The sequence below is a fragment of the Dreissena polymorpha genome, chromosome 14 (genome assembly GCF_020536995.1).
Source record: "Dreissena polymorpha isolate Duluth1 chromosome 14, UMN_Dpol_1.0, whole genome shotgun sequence".
Taxonomy (NCBI): domain Eukaryota; kingdom Metazoa; phylum Mollusca; class Bivalvia; order Myida; family Dreissenidae; genus Dreissena; species Dreissena polymorpha.
Window position 1 is genome coordinate 19,727,461 of NC_068368.1, and position 17,540 is coordinate 19,745,000.

The 17,540-nt window shown below is 36.4% G+C and overlaps 1 protein-coding gene and 1 long non-coding RNA gene across 2 annotated transcripts in view; both read right to left on the bottom strand.

The window, feature by feature from the left end:
• LOC127856860 (TBC1 domain family member 14-like) overlaps positions 1-12,459 on the bottom strand; it is a 34,520-nt gene extending 22,061 nt beyond the window's left edge. The window contains exons 1-5 of the mRNA XM_052393019.1: positions 11,009-12,459; positions 4,017-4,143; positions 2,855-2,940; positions 1,187-1,269; positions 396-513 (exon numbers count right to left, since the gene is read on the bottom strand). Coding sequence (XP_052248979.1) covers positions 396-513; positions 1,187-1,269; positions 2,855-2,940; positions 4,017-4,143; positions 11,009-12,174 — 1,580 coding nt within the window. The 5' untranslated portion in view covers positions 12,175-12,459. The remainder of the gene's footprint in view (positions 1-395; positions 514-1,186; positions 1,270-2,854; positions 2,941-4,016; positions 4,144-11,008) is intronic.
• Positions 12,460-12,478: 19 nt separating this feature from the next.
• Positions 12,479-16,281, bottom strand: LOC127856905 (uncharacterized). Its single transcript, XR_008038229.1, has 4 exons — positions 15,990-16,281; positions 15,601-15,687; positions 13,841-14,000; positions 12,479-13,538 (listed from the first exon to the last, which is right to left on the bottom strand). It is a non-coding gene; the product is annotated as an uncharacterized LOC127856905 (long non-coding RNA).
• Positions 16,282-17,540: the final 1,259 nt, after the last annotated feature.

The following is a 17,540-nucleotide window of genomic DNA, read 5'->3' on the forward strand; positions in this document are numbered from 1 at the left end:
ATACATCAAACATGTTTCTTTTATCAACAAGTCTAACTGATTCTAGTTAATTTTAAATCGCAGCATTACAATAGATTCACCACATTCTCACTGTTGTAAAACGAATATGGGGTGAGCTCTTGAAAAATGGGGTTAAATGCATGTGTGTTAATTGTCATTCCATATAATCCAGTACAGTCAACACAGACGTATCAGGCAAGATACTTTAAGCTTTTATGGAATTTTGCGTTTGAAAGAATTCTCTTCGTAAAAAAAAATCCAGTCTAGACGAAGAGTGTCATCCCTTTTTAGAATGTGCAGACTGCACAGTCTAATCTGGAATGACACTTTACACACATGCATTAAGCCCAGTGATCCCAGAGTGCAGCACATAAAAACGACGTGTGAATGCATACATGGCATCCCAGTTGGGCAAGATGTCCTTAGTCCAGATCTTGGCGTCCGCCAGGAGTTGCTCCTCTTGTCGTAGCTGCTGCTGCAGCTGTCGCTTCCTCCTCTTCAGCTCTTGGCGCTCTGCAAACACAAACACAACAAAGCAGGTCAGACTACAGGTGGATTAAATTTAATTTTCGAACATTTTAGCAGCGCTCTTGAAAAACTAGGCTCTTTTGCATGTGCGTAAAGAGTCATCCAAGATAAGCCACAGACGTCAGTAAGGGACGACACTTTCCACCTCAACTGGATTTTCAATAAAAAGAGACTTCCTTTTAAGGAAAAATACCCTAGAAGCGGAAAGTGTTGTCTTGATTGGTTTGTTACCAAGTGTTCCAGCCAGTCAGCCCTGCCGTGTACTTAACCTTTCTTGGTTTGTTACCAAATGTTCCAGCCAGTCAGCCCTGCTGCGTACTTAACCTTTCTTGGTTTGTTACCAAATGTTCCAGCCAGCCAGCCCTGCTGTGTACTTAACCTTTCTTGGTTTATTACCAAGTGTTTCAGCCAGCCAGCCGTGCTGTGTACTTAACCTTTCTTGGTTTGTTACCAAATGTTCCAGCCAGTCAGCCCTGCTGTGTTCTTAACCTTTCTTGGTTTGTTGTGCATTTCAGATAAATTGTGGTACCACACAAAGTGACACATTTCTTTTAAAACCCTAATGCAGTAAAGCCGTATGGATCCCATTAGCTTCAGTAGAAAGTTAAAATAAATTGTGAGCACCCTTGATGTCCGGTGTGTGTTCACTGCTGCGTACCTTTCCTGCGTGCTGCATCCACCATGGCTTCATACTGCTTCTGATGTTTCTCCAGCTCCTCAGGGGACTTACTGGGCAGGTTCCTGTAAACACACATGATCTTCATGTCAGCATTGTTCTGGGAAAACTGGGCTTAATACATGTGCTTTAAATCAGGTGAATCAGGGGTAACACTTAATAGTTTTATGGTATTTTTGTTCAAAGGAAGCAATAATCAAGTATAGGTGGACAGTAGTCTCCTGATTAGACTGTGCAGACCTCACTGGCTTATCTGGGATGACACTCGACACACATGCATTTAGCCCAGTTTTCCCAGATTGTAGATAATGAGTTCTCAAGTTTTAAACACTGCTACTCTATTTATAATTAAATGTAGGATTCTAATAGATGACATCAGTGAGAAAACGTGTCAAAATTAACTCATCCCATGTGACCATTTCTACATTATTTCAAAATGCCATGAAATTAGAATTTAATATATCTTAGTCATTCTTTAATTTTAATATGCCACAAATTATCTCAATCTGCACATGTTCATCAGGGAAAACATTTAAAACTTTTATGGAATTTCAAAACAAAAATCGAGTGCATGCAGAAAGTGTCATTCCTGATAGGCCTGCATGAACTGTACAGGCTAACCTTTGATGATACTTTGAGCACATGAATTTAATCCCATTTTCCACAGAAAGGCTCGCATTTAATTAGAGTTCAAAGACTCTGTAACAGTACCACACCTGCTGTGACTTGGCAAGTCAGTGCTCTACAGGTAAGATGGAATTAAACTTTCATTTACTTAACTTCTGTATTAATGCTTTATTACGGCGTCTTCATATGTCAATAAATGTTCCAAGTTGTGATTTTTATTAAAAGGGATAATTAATAACATATTAAACATAAATATATAATAAAATGACTTGTCATATGTGATACAATAAGCAACATACAATTTTATACCAAACATACACCTGCTTACAGTACATTGACTGCACAAGTCAGTACATACTATATTTGCCTACCATACATGACAGTACATACATGATGTTACACTACAAGACATTTTTAAAATGGCTTACACTTACAAACAGTACGTACATAGATTTACACTACTAGCCATTTTTAACAAGGCTTACACTACCATACAGTATATACATGGGGATACACAACAAGCCATTTTTAACAAGGCTTACACTACCATATAGTACATACATAAGGTTACACTACTGGACATTTTTAACCAGGCTTACACTACCATTTAGTACATACATGGGGTTACACTACTAGACATTTTTAACAAGGCTTACACTACCATACAGTACATACATGGGTTTACACTATGAGACATGTTTAACAAGGCTTACACTACCATACAGTACATTCATGGGGTTACACTACGAGACATGTTTAACAAGGCTAACACTATTATACAGTGCATTCATGGGGTTACAATACAAGACAATTTTTACACAGCTTACACTACCATACAGTACATACATGGGGTTACACTACGAGACAAGTTTAACAAGGCTTACACTACCATACAGTATATGTACATACTTAGGCTTACACTACAATACATTTTAAACATGGCTTACACTACCATACATTACATACATGGGGTTACACTACAAGACATGTTAAACAAGGCTTACACTACCAAACAGTACATACATGGGCCTGTTTTCCAGGATGAGAGCTGTGGTGGACATGACTTCAATGTCCTCCTTCTTGGATCTACTGCTGGCCTGTTGCTCCTCCTGTGTTAGAAAAGAGAAACCTGTAGAAGTTGTTCAAAATCCATAATTTAGAATGTGTGTAAATTTATTAAAGACGCTCTTGTTTAAACCAATTAAATTCTTAATACATGTAATACTGTTCAATAAACTTCAGTACCACTTTGATAGAACCTACTTGTTCTTACATTATTGTATTTATTTGTATTTGTATTCTTTAATGACTATTATTTGCTATTAAAGGTTATGTTGTTATGCCTAGTTACGTGACAAAGAATAATGTGTGTATTTTAGCATGAAGATGATGTACAATTGTATTTGTCTAAATAATCTGTCTGTCTGTCTGTCTGTCTATTATCAATGAAAAACCAGTCAAAGCGTAATGTGTTGTTTCTGATAAGCTCGTGTGGACTGCACAGGTTCATCTCTGATGAGACTTTACACACATGTAATAAACCCCGTCTCCCAGAGTAAGACTCATAGTAATTATACATAAATATTTAAGAGATTCCTAAAACAGTAACAGTTTTGGTATCCACCATCAGCCAAAACAAAAATAGTATTTTGTGAATGATAGTGAACCTTAATACAGAGGAAAAGCAGTACATGTATTGCTATTTGTGCCAGTATTCAGTTTTCCTATAAATGTCATATTACCTTATGTTGTGACTAAATCTGGCTAGCATGTGTAATAAAATATTTCATTTAAAGAAAGTCTCTACAAAACGAAAATCCAGTCTAAGTGGAAAGTGTCGTTCCTGATTAGCCTGTGCGCATAAGCACATAAATTATGTCTTGTTATGAGAAAACTGGGCTTAATGCTTGTGCGTAAAGTGCTGTTCCAGATAAGCCTGTGCAGTTCGCATAGGCTAATCAGGGACGACACTTTCCGCTTTTATGGTATTTTAAGTTTCAAGGAAGTCCCTCCTTACCGAAATTCAAGTTTAGGTGGAAAGTGTCATCCCTAATTAGGCTGTGCGCACTGCACAGGCTAATCTGGGACGACACTTTACACACATGAATTAAGCCCAGTTTTCTCAGAACAAGACACAATTATTCCCAGTTTCCCCAGAACAGAGCTAATATATACGGTTTGATACCTTATATTCTGACTGAATCTGGCCAGGATGTTTAGCAGCACCATGTTTGGGTGGGATCTTTCCAAACAACTTCCAGCCAGGCTGTTCATCATCACTTCCCTCCTTGGGCTTCCTAGAAAACAGGCCTCTGTGGAAGGAAAGTGTATCATTAGTCAAGATAGTGAGTATATATAACAATAAATACTGGTACATGTATATAAATTGACTCTAACTGTGCACAATATGATGGACAAAAAATGGAGACATCTTTTCAAATGTTGCGACATTTAGTGCAGTTTTTTTATCTAGTGGGAACTCATGTGATCAATGTGCATACTTGGCAGAGATATAATTGACATAAATTTACAGTATAATAAAGTACACTAAACACTAAGCAACATGTAATTTATTTACTTGTCAAGTTGAATACACAGTCTCTTGATTGATTTCTTCCTTTATTAGTCGGAAATCTATATTATGCAAAAAGCTATGCAATTACAGTGTTTTATAAGTAAATAATAAAAATACTGTATGTGTTGAACTGTTCAACTTGTATTAAATAATAATGTAATAATGACTTTGCGACAATTTTCTTTTTTTCTGACAATTGATACATTATTAGGTTCATAACATGTTAGAGGACAAAGAGGGACAGACCTTCATTCAAGTTCATTGGTTTAAAAATATAGTTTGTCCTATCATACAAATGTAGCTTTAAATTTATAGGAAAGTACATGTACAGTAAAAGCAGTCATGTAACAATAATGCACACCAAAGCTATTAAAAATATAATTCATAAGCACTAATACAGTAATAATGAAGGTAAATTAGTACTACAAAGAGATTTCACCAATTCCTCGAAACTTGCTTAAATATATGCTCGTCAAATGTGGTTTTTTATAACTGCAGCTACATTGCAGACCATTAATTGTAGGAGTTACTATTATAAATAAAGCTTATACAGTGACATTGCTATTTTTTATACATTAAAATTACACAATGACCAGAGTATGTTTCCCATAATGTCAACTAAGTACAATAAAGTTCACTACAAAGCCAATGTAAGAACTCATCACAATAGCTCAGTGTTGACATTAATCAACGAGAAACTACCAAAAGCTGCTTAGTGTTTCACACGCAGCAAATCAACTGAACTAACAGAACCATTGAAAGATCCAATTACATTGAATTTTTTGCACACCTTTTGAACTTTGTGGACTTGCATGATAATCTAGCCAATTGTAAAGTTTACATAACAACTTCTGAAGAACCAGTAAGAAGGAAAATTCACTTTTTTCATATGTATACATGTACTTTCCTGAAATACATGTATCGGTGATTACAAACTGTCATTCAAAATATACATAATTTTTACTTTTATACAGTGAAATGATGTTGTTATTTTGACGATATGACAATATTATTCATTCAATACATGTGTGTATAACCTTTTAAACCTTTAACCTTTACCATTTTAAAAGTTGACCTTTTTAAAATGATAACAAACTGTGCAAAAACGCCAAAGCCTCGAATTGTTGTTAGGTTGATGTGAAATGTCAAGGAAAATTTCATGAAATGTCCTAATTTGTAACATTAGAATTATGGTATGTTTGAATTGAAGTCCATTATAATGCAAGATTATAATTTATCATGATTTTTGAAAGATAAAAAATCCTGACATTGGATTGATTAAGTTCAGGGGTATGCAAAGTTTACAATAACAAACACTAATACATTTTTCATTTTTAATAACATTTTCATAAAACAACCTGTAGCTAAGCATTTAACTTCCATGTTGTTGCCAAGATCATTTGATGGATAATATTACTGCAATATTGTATTGTAATTAGAAAATTAATTGGGTTTTTGGTGGCAAGAATGTTTAAGTTTAAACTTCAAGTACCAAAGAAGTGATGACCATCGTGATTTATGTTTTTTTGATTAGTTGCAACCTGTATAAATAAATAATAAATAAAATCTAGACATAGTCAGCTTTACTACATGAACAGCCTCCCAGTCAGCCAATGTAAATATCAAACGTGAACAATACAGTTTGTCTACATGCAACAGTGACTGAGTGAGTCCCATTTTTTTTCTTCTTTCTACACTTATTTAAGTTAAGATTCAGATAGTTAATTATTTGTTTGAATAGGGTAAAAAATCACATACTTTCGCACAAGCGCGGGGAATGGAGCTGATTTTGGCATTTAAAGTCACACATAAAAAAGCTTGAAGGCCTTAAAATCTCAAATTGCTTGAAACCAGACTTCTGTTAAAGGGGCTTATTAGAAGACGGAGTGATTATTAAATCTTTGCAGGAAAGTGTAACAAACTACACATTCACATATTAAAATTAGACTGAGGGTATAATAAATATTGACAACCATCATTAAGTCATTAAAATAACCCACTTCGAAACTTGCCTAAGGCCCAGGACAAGAAAACAGTCATGATTTGGGGTAAGATAAAATTCTGACTTGTCTGCAAAAGAATGCAATTTTTAATGTGTGCGTGTTTTATGTTGGCGTGTAACACCATTGTAATCCCCACGTTTTTCGGAGAAAAAGTGGGGATATTGCATTGATGTGCGTCTGTCCGTCCCAGGTTTTTTTTCCCACTTTTTGGGAAGATAGCCCATGGCTTTGGAATTGGGAATTTTATCGGCATTTTCATGAAATTGGGAAAATAAATTAATTAGCTTTTTTTTCCACACGAAAAGTCCACTGATTAGGGAAAAACTAAATTTGATATAACCCTTTATAATCATTCAAATTAAAAGAACAAAATCATATAATACTTTGTTAGATGTAATTGAATTAAAAACGAGATAAAATATACATTAGACATCTTTCTAAAAAAAAAAAAAAAAAAAAAAAAAAAATGTTTTTTTTTTGTTTTTTTTGGAAATTGGGAAATTTTTGCCATATTTTGGGAAAAAAGTATACTTTTTGGGATTGGGAACATAGCCGAATTTCGGCTATAAAATCGGGCCAAAAAAAACCCTGCGTCCGTCTGTCCGTGCGTCCTGGCCACCTGCTCCTCCTACACTATTAGCACTAGAACCTTGAAACTAACATACAAGGTAGCTATTAGCATATGTGCGACGGTGACAGTGACAGAATTTTGATCTGACCTCTGGGTCAAAAGTTATGGGGGTTCAGGCGGGGCCAGGTCAGAGATTTTCACTTATTTTTATGCCCCCCGGTATGGTGCATTGGCCATAACTTTTGCAATATTGATGATAGCAACTTGATATTTGGCATGCATGTGTATCTCATGAAGCTGCACATTTTGAGTGGTTAAAGGTTAAGGTCAAGGTCATCCTTCAAGGTCAAAGGTCAAAAAAACAAATCCAAGGGAAGTAATAATCTTTAAAGGGAGGTAAGTAAATAACCTGCCAAATGATATAAAAAAAATTAATAAATCAAAGTGGCACATAGAGTTACACAGTAGTGGCGCAGAGATGTTTTTAGTATTCAATTGTTTGTGAATTTATGAAAAAGAAAAAAAATTGTTTGTGTTTACTCATCTGTGAAATGGTTTAGCTAAATCTAATGTTTATACAAGAGATTTTAAAATATTGGCGCAAAGGGACACCTGTATATGAGAAAAGAGATAAAATGCAGTCAAGCATACACAGGGGTTTTTCTGCCTATTTTGGGAAAAGGAGTCTGACCAAATTGGGAATTTTTTATCGACAAAATTGTCCATTTTGGGAATTTTTGCTTCGACGAAACGGCTCATTTTGGGAAAACATTGTGAATTTATCATGCTTAAATAAGTCAGTGGTTTAACAAATAATTCTGTTTTTATTTGTAATTTTGTCTTCTTTATATAAACACATGCAATATTGGGCATGATCAACCTTTATTCAAGTACTGCAATTATGTTTTTCAGTTACAGTTACACTCGGAGATAAGAACAGTACAGTTAAAAACTTATAGCAGATATATTATACCAAAACAAACACTGTTTAGTCACACAAGTTACAGCAAATTTTTTCTCTGCTTTCTGTTTTTGAAAGCATCACACAGCTCTTCCAATGTTTTGTCATTCAGATCTAGACCTTCAATGCAGGTAAGCATCAGATGAGTGAGTTTGGTTTGTGTGAATGTGCTGCGTAATGGGGAGCACAGCAGGTTCATGGTGCTGAATCTTCGCTCAACCACAGCAGTGCTTGTTGGTATGATACACATCAGCTGGACATTTATAATCTAATAATCATAGGTCATAAGACACTTTTTTCTAAAAAAAATAAAATTGTTTTAATTGGGATTTTTTATAAATAATTTCGGTTTGTGATCGGGTCCGTTTGCTTTGGGAACGCCTCCGTTTTTCGGAGGTGCAGACAGTGCTGAAAAACCCCTGATACAAAGCATGAGAAACTCATGGATTATAGCCTCAAGAATTTATAAAAGGACTGAAACTTTCAATTTGTGCAATTACAATTTTAGAGTTTTAGACTCATAACTGAAAATCTGTCAAAGTGTGTGGGAAAATGTGAGAAACAATTTAAAGCAAGATGGACTTTGAACAGGCACATCAAAGACAGACATGAACTTCAACATATTCATTGTTGTGTACAAGATTGCGATTGAAAATTTCTGAGACGCTACTATTTAGTCAACCAGTGCTCACTCTGGCCTTCAGAAAATAATAGCCATATTTGTTTTCCTTAAAAAAATAATAGCCAAAACATATGCGGACTTTTCCGCAAAACGGTACTGAAGGCAAAAAGAAAGAAAAAACCATGAATCTCATTTTATCTATGTTTTATTAAATGTATATCTATTGATTTAAGTAATAATATATATATATACTCAAAAACAAGCATAATATCAGTGTGTCATTTTCTTATAAAATATTATCATGGCTTTACAATAAAGAATACAATCAATGTTGTGGGTGTGACTTAACAAACCAGATCTCAGCTACAGTTACATACACATAAGAATTAAGGGCAGAGGCCCCAACCCACCCAGAGCACTAATTATACTATTTTTTATAGTTTTTCCAATTGCAATTTTTGGTGATAACTCGAAATATTATCAACCACATCTTCCGTATCACCGCATGTGTATTCGTCATTCTATTTTTGCTGTTATGAACTTCGAAAATAAATCATAATGGACGAAAAAAATACTGTATCCGGAAACGGTATTCCGAAAAATTGTACGCGTTTTGCACATGAAATATGCATAATATAAAATATTAATATGCATAATCTAAAATGTGCATATCGTTCGACTACTTTATCTCTTAATACGGCGTTTGCCATCGGCCGCAATATTGTAGGCAGAGGCCAATATCAATTGTAAATGATTTATTCCAAAAATAACACTTTTGCAATGCCGATCATGTTTACATCAATTAACGTCACAGCGCGTGAGTTAAAATACACCACCTTAGTGTAATTCCAAACACGTGTTTCGTTAAAATTAGCTGACCATGGCATATGCCGGGTCCCTTTGAATTGGGAAAACCAGGTTACCTGGTTAAAAATTGGAATCATTATGTTAAAGCAGACGACAAACAGCGGTAATTACGGGAATAATTAGTTGATGGCGATTAAATAATTATTTCATCGAGCAATGTTCAACGTAATCTAATTGCAGAAAAAACGGCGTGCAAAACAAAACCAGCCAACAATATTAGCGGCGATTTTCAATAATGACGATTAAATAATAATTGGCGAAAAATTAACAAAGATCTAACAGTTACCGATAATTGGTAAAGCACAGGGAGATTAAAGACGTTTTTTCCGAAATATATCACTGCTGTCGGACACTGATTGAGAAAAATGCTCTAGGCCACAATGGCGCAGAAGTTATTGACGCGTGTATGACAATACACAGGGTCGAGTGTGTACACAGCTAATCTCGTTATCGATTTTTCTTGCTTGATGGCCCGATTTGCAGGCGTTTCGCAATCGCGGGACAACATTTAGTGGCAATTTGTTTTTTTATGTAGGCGGATAAAATAATCGCCATTTTTTTCTAGACAATTTTAAGAAATAATAGCCAGTTGGATAAAATAATCGCCATTGGCGATAATGTCTGGCAGCAGCGTGAGCACTGGTCAACCATTAAGATTTAACCTCAAAACATAACTTTTCCAAAACAGAAGCAAGAAGATTGGCCATAAGAGAGCATGTTCAGTCATCTTATAAGTCATTCCAATTAGGATGACATGTACATAATTGACTACAGTGAAGTTGATTCATTATTAGATTTGTTAGGAGAGCAAGATGAGGAGGAGAAATTAGGGTATAGATTTTCACTCATTTTTTAGGTTATTTTACATTAACTTCTTCATTTGTACATTGAATTACTTCATATTTATACTGAACATCTCTTATGACAATACGGTCAATCTAAACTATGCATGGCCCCATTACCAAACCTGGGGCGCCCCTGTGTCAAACATGCAGCGTGGGGATACGTGTGGGCCTCTGCCGCGCCATTTCTAGTTTTTAATAAATTGCTTCAAAGTAAAAGAGGGCAATATAATTTTTACTTTTGGGAAATTGAAACGTTTACTTCTTACGAAAGGTATCTTTTGTTTCGACTTTGACTTGCAAACTATGCAAGCCATAGCCATGTAAATAATTGAATGCTTTTGAAGACTAGCTGAATTGTTATCTTTTTCATAATTCAGTGCTCCAGCTATGCCCTAAATGGAAGGGCGCCGTGCCCTGCCCTTCCAAAGCCCCGCCCTGCCCTTCTGAGGCCCAGCCCTGTCCTTTTATTTCTTGAAAAAAATATAATAATATTGAATTTATTTACATGCTTTAATAATAATTGAACAATTGAAAAAATATATTCTTATAATTATTAATAATATTAAAATGAATATAAAACAGGGACTAAGGGTGCATTTCAGATACGACCATGCCCTCGAAAGTGCCCTTGTGACAAAATACTGCGTGTATGAAAGTGCCCTTTTGACAAATTAGCCCCACTGCCCTTTTCAAATCCTAGCTGGAGCACTGATAATTTATTACAAAAACTAACCTAGAGAGTAAACCAGTTAAGCCTCTCCGCTTTGGCTTCAAAGACTTGTCTTCAATGCCGCTGTCTTGAGAAGCATTTTTCCCTCTTTCAAATGAGTTTCGGGTATGAAGGTTCACTTCCATGAAACCCCCGTCTCCTGTGTCGATACAATGACCAGTGCCATCATAATAATCATCCAGTGAAGCTGCTGATATTGAAAAGTCTGTCCCAGTGCTTAAACTTGAAAGACTAGAAGCATCATTAAACGTTCTGAGAAGGGACTCATTTGTATTTATCCTTGGAAAGGCACACATAAATTCTGAATTATCAATTGTGCTATTTGCTGCTTCATGTATCTTTATCAAACAGTCACTTTCATTCAAACTAGAAGTATCATCCTTGAAAGAACTTTTTGAAGAGAGGAACTCTGAAATACTATGAACAGGACTGGAATCAGAAGTGGCCATCTTAATGGGCGACCCTGACCCAGGTCTTTCTAAACTGTTACTTTTACCACTAGCATATCCAGAGGAATCTGTCTCACAATCATCAAGCTTTGTAGTCCGAGCTAACACATTATCTGACTGAGTAGCATGTAATTTGGTATGTGTTGAATCGGTCTTTTTCGTTGCAACAAGTTGCTGGGTAGTGGGAATATAAAATAGCTGAAGATCTAGACTCTCAAGTACGGCTGACATGCGCTGTTTATTCTCACTTGTGTCTATGTGAACTTCTCCAGCCAATGAGTTCGGGGAAATAAGTAATCCAGACGATACTTTTGTCATTGAAGTGGTAACAACTTTATTTTGTGATGGAGAATTATTGTTGGAGCCTTGACCAGACCCATCTCGGGTTTTTTGATAATACTGCATCACTTCACTTACATTGTGTATGGCACTAAGGTCATGTCCGTCTGGATTGTCGATCAACGTTTCAGTTGAAAGGCACAGAAATTCATCAGATCCAGAAACACTTCTGCTTGGTGTTTTCCTTTGCTTTTCATCATGGTTATCATTAGTGTCACTTTCAAATGAGGAAGTTGCGTTACCATTGACCGTCATGTCTTTCAGTTTGGACTTTAATTCTTCAGCATCTTCGTTATTGTCAAACACTTTCACTATCATAATATCTGCATCTTCATTATGCAGCATTCCTGACATCGGTTTAATGTGTGATTCTTCACACATTCTAATGTGTTTTATTACTACATGTTACTAACCGAAATAATGTTTAACTACTTATTTACGGCCATTGGCATTGTTTACATTCTTCTTCATTTTCTTGCGACCTGGTCAACAACAAACCATGCGTGGAAATCGACAACCTTATTCGATTACCGGGTTTCAGAATCAAACCCAGACCATATAAGTTTTCGATTAACCCATTCTTTATTCGTTTTGTTATAGTCGAACGAAGAAAAATTGAAATATCGCGACGACGACAACCCTCAAATTCAGTCAACGGCCGCCATCTTGAAATATGCAAATAAGGTTACGCATGCGCAATTAATTTCCTTCTATATTACATATAAAATAGTTGAAGTTCGATATCAATTTTTACCATGATCAAGCGCATACCCACTATATCATCATACATCATTGGAAAGATTAATGCATAATCTTTTGAAAAAAATGCATGTCATTAAATTCTATACGCGCAAACTCAAAATATTTACCTTAGAATAGGCAAACCGGTTTTGACAGCTGTGCAGACAACCATTTTGGGCTCAAATAGTATGACCTACTTTCGAAGCCGGGAACCATCAACACAAAAAGTAGAGCACAAAAATGGCTTATTTTCTTATTGCTTACAAATATACCTTCAAGTTGATACCAAAACCAACCATTTGCAATGTATTTTACAAATCCTCGGCAGCATGCACTCAACAATGTGTGCTAAGTATCAAACTGACTGCATGTAACCCTAAAAACAGGAGTTCCGGTCTGGGGTTATGTGACCTTTAAGAGAACCCAACCCCTTCAAATTTAAATTAAAGGCACTTTTCCCACAGGTATAATCTGTTTTGAGAAAGATCACAAAGTTCCGGTACAATGACACACAGATTAATTCATAAAAGTTGCCGTTGAAAGCGCCATGCGTAACAGCGTTTCGCGTCAAGAATTAAGGTAGAAAAGCCAAACTCGGTTACATCATACATGCAGCACTTAGACTCCATACAAGGCATGTCTTTCGATTCTAATAGGCAAAGCTTATCTTACATATGGCTTAATAAGTGAAAAAAATCATCAATGGCAATATTTGTGCATCAAAGCAGGTTTTGAACTGGATTCGAACAAACTTTTTATATTTTTTTTGCACATTTTAGGTAAAATCCATGTAGAAGCAGCAATGCTGATGTCATTTGACCCAACAAAAGGGCTCGCTTGCATGGAAAAACAACACACTTGGCTTCCTGACTAAAAAAAGTCATCGTCAGACATGAGCTTTAAGTCTTTTGTCACACCTGGACCTATGATTCCTCGGCTCGAGTTCCGTCTAGGGCAGGCTCCGGAAAGTGTCAGTCTGGCCCGGGTGCTCAATTCCGTGTAATCTGAGAAAACAAAAAAGGTTTTTTGTGCGCATTTGCCCATTACGGTGCCAACTAATGTAAGTTAGATACAATTAGAGTAAGCTTTCAATAGTCTTTCTCGCTTTATTTGCTGCAAATGGTTAATTCACCACGCCGGCATCACATTGTCGGGCACACCGGCAAAGTTATCGCCACAAAGTTTGGTTTCAGAGCTGCAGTCAATGTAAAACACACAAATTTCCTAATTTTGGTGACAAAAGTGTGCCAGGATATCAAAGAAATCATTTTACAATAGATTTAATTGAAAATAACGGCGTACTAACCTGCAAAGACACCGATCCTCTCGACACGACTGGGCGAGTGTTGAGGGCCGTCTCCGAATCAGTCACACTGTACAGTTTTTGATGGCCTGTCACTTCAGCCGGACTTGTAAACCAATTGGACGACAGTTCAGGCAGAGCTATAGACCCATTTCGACACCGCCTACAAATGCACACTTAGGTTTACGCATAATATTAAGGTCACTTAAATACAGATTCCCTGGTGTTTTTCATGCAGGGTCTATCGCAACAACATTCTTCCAGGAAAGAAAGCATAATATTATTATCATTTTTGTGTTTTCAGCTGAATACTTGATTTTACTTGAACTCAGCGAGATATCCAAACAGGTAAAATAAGGCAAAGTAGTGTTATTCTGAGTAGATCTGCCTGAATGGGTTGAAGGCGAAGGCGGATAGAAGTGTAGGTCCAAAATTGGCGGGCATTTTTAACAGAAAAAGGCTCAAAAAGTAAACAATAATAATAAATACAGATGAAATAAAGACATGCATTAGGTTCATTATTGAGATTGATGCAAATTAATGTCAAAATGGCACTGAAAAACAATACCGGGTGTTTAAGTAGTCTTAGAATATGTCTCCGGAACAGGTTTCGGTGTGATTTTCCAGCATTTACCCCCCTTATGACCCCAAGTGCAACAGCCCAATTGCAAACAGCCCTTATTTGGGTCAAAATGACATCTGGCAGTTATGTTTTGCAATACAGAGAGTTTTTAATGGTCAAATGTCAAAATTCTGGCAGACGACTAACTTGGTCGGATGTGCTTAAAGGTTACGCATGCGCAATTAATTTCCTTCTATATTACATATAAAATAGTTGAAGTTCGATATCAATTTTTACCATGATCAAGCGCATACCCACTATATCATCATACATCATTGGAAAGATTAATGCATAATCTTTTGAAAAAAATGCATGTCATTAAATTCTATACGCGCAAACTCAAAATATTTACCTTAGAATAGGCAAACCGGTTTTGACAGCTGTGCAGACAACCATTTTGGGCTCAAATAGTATGACCTACTTTCGAAGCCGGGAACCATCAACACAAAAAGTAGAGCACAAAAATGGCTTATTTTCTTATTGCTTACAAATATACCTTCAAGTTGATACCAAAACCAACCATTTGCAATGTATTTTACAAATCCTCGGCAGCATGCACTCAACAATGTGTGCTAAGTATCAAACTGACTGCATGTAACCCTAAAAACAGGAGTTCCGGTCTGGGGTTATGTGACCTTTAAGAGAACCCAACCCCTTCAAATTTAAATTAAAGGCACTTTTCCCACAGGTATAATCTGTTTTGAGAAAGATCACAAAGTTCCGGTACAATGACACACAGATTAATTCATAAAAGTTGCCGTTGAAAGCGCCATGCGTAACAGCGTTTCGCGTCAAGAATTAAGGTAGAAAAGCCAAACTCGGTTACATCATACATGCAGCACTTAGACTCCATACAAGGCATGTCTTTCGATTCTAATAGGCAAAGCTTATCTTACATATGGCTTAATAAGTGAAAAAAATCATCAATGGCAATATTTGTGCATCAAAGCAGGTTTTGAACTGGATTCGAACAAACTTTTTATATTTTTTTTGCACATTTTAGGTAAAATCCATGTAGAAGCAGCAATGCTGATGTCATTTGACCCAACAAAAGGGCTCGCTTGCATGGAAAAACAACACACTTGGCTTCCTGACTAAAAAAAGTCATCGTCAGACATGAGCTTTAAGTCTTTTGTCACACCTGGACCTATGATTCCTCGGCTCGAGTTCCGTCTAGGGCAGGCTCCGGAAAGTGTCAGTCTGGCCCGGGTGCTCAATTCCGTGTAATCTGAGAAAACAAAAAAGGTTTTTTGTGCGCATTTGCCCATTACGGTGCCAACTAATGTAAGTTAGATACAATTAGAGTAAGCTTTCAATAGTCTTTCTCGCTTTATTTGCTGCAAATGGTTAATTCACCACGCCGGCATCACATTGTCGGGCACACCGGCAAAGTTATCGCCACAAAGTTTGGTTTCAGAGCTGCAGTCAATGTAAAACACACAAATTTCCTAATTTTGGTGACAAAAGTGTGCCAGGATATCAAAGAAATCATTTTACAATAGATTTAATTGAAAATAACGGCGTACTAACCTGCAAAGACACCGATCCTCTCGACACGACTGGGCGAGTGTTGAGGGCCGTCTCCGAATCAGTCACACTGTACAGTTTTTGATGGCCTGTCACTTCAGCCGGACTTGTAAACCAATTGGACGACAGTTCAGGCAGAGCTATAGACCCATTTCGACACCGCCTACAAATGCACACTTAGGTTTACGCATAATATTAAGGTCACTTAAATACAGATTCCCTGGTGTTTTTCATGCAGGGTCTATCGCAACAACATTCTTCCAGGAAAGAAAGCATAATATTATTATCATTTTTGTGTTTTCAGCTGAATACTTGATTTTACTTGAACTCAGCGAGATATCCAAACAGGTAAAATAAGGCAAAGTAGTGTTATTCTGAGTAGATCTGCCTGAATGGGTTGAAGGCGAAGGCGGATAGAAGTGTAGGTCCAAAATTGGCGGGCATTTTTAACAGAAAAAGGCTCAAAAAGTAAACAATAATAATAAATACAGATGAAATAAAGACATGCATTAGGTTCATTATTGAGATTGATGCAAATTAATGTCAAAATGGCACTGAAAAACAATACCGGGTGTTTAAGTAGTCTTAGAATATGTCTCCGGAACAGGTTTCGGTGTGATTTTCCAGCATTTACCCCCCTTATGACCCCAAGTGCAACAGCCCAATTGCAAACAGCCCTTATTTGGGTCAAAATGACATCTGGCAGTTATGTTTTGCAATACAGAGAGTTTTTAATGGTCAAATGTCAAAATTCTGGCAGACGACTAACTTGGTCGGATGTGCTTAAAGGTTACGCATGCGCAATTAATTTCCTTCTATATTACATATAAAATAGTTGAAGTTCGATATCAATTTTTACCATGATCAAGCGCATACCCACTATATCATCATACATCATTGGAAAGATTAATGCATAATCTTTTGAAAAAAATGCATGTCATTAAATTCTATACGCGCAAACTCAAAATATTTACCTTAGAATAGGCAAACCGGTTTTGACAGCTGTGCAGACAACCATTTTGGGCTCAAATAGTATGACCTACTTTCGAAGCCGGGAACCATCAACACAAAAAGTAGAGCACAAAAATGGCTTATTTTCTTATTGCTTACAAATATACCTTCAAGTTGATACCAAAACCAACCATTTGCAATGTATTTTACAAATCCTCGGCAGCATGCACTCAACAATGTGTGCTAAGTATCAAACTGACTGCATGTAACCCTAAAAACAGGAGTTCCGGTCTGGGGTTATGTGACCATAAGTGGGAGGAAACCGGGTTACAAAATGGGTTACACACAACTAACTGTACGACGATAAAGACAAATAATATGATTATAGGTGCTACCTAATTTACGGGCAAAGCTTTTTAAGTTTTTAGATAACCATGTATTTTTAATAAATATATGGACATGATTGTGTTCAAAATATTATAATTGTTGCAATAATTAAGTAATGCATCACAAAAAATCAATCTTAAAACGAGTTACATGTTCCTAGCTTAAAGATCTAGCATCTTATTTTTTTTCTAGCCACAAGAATTGAAAGCTGGTTCG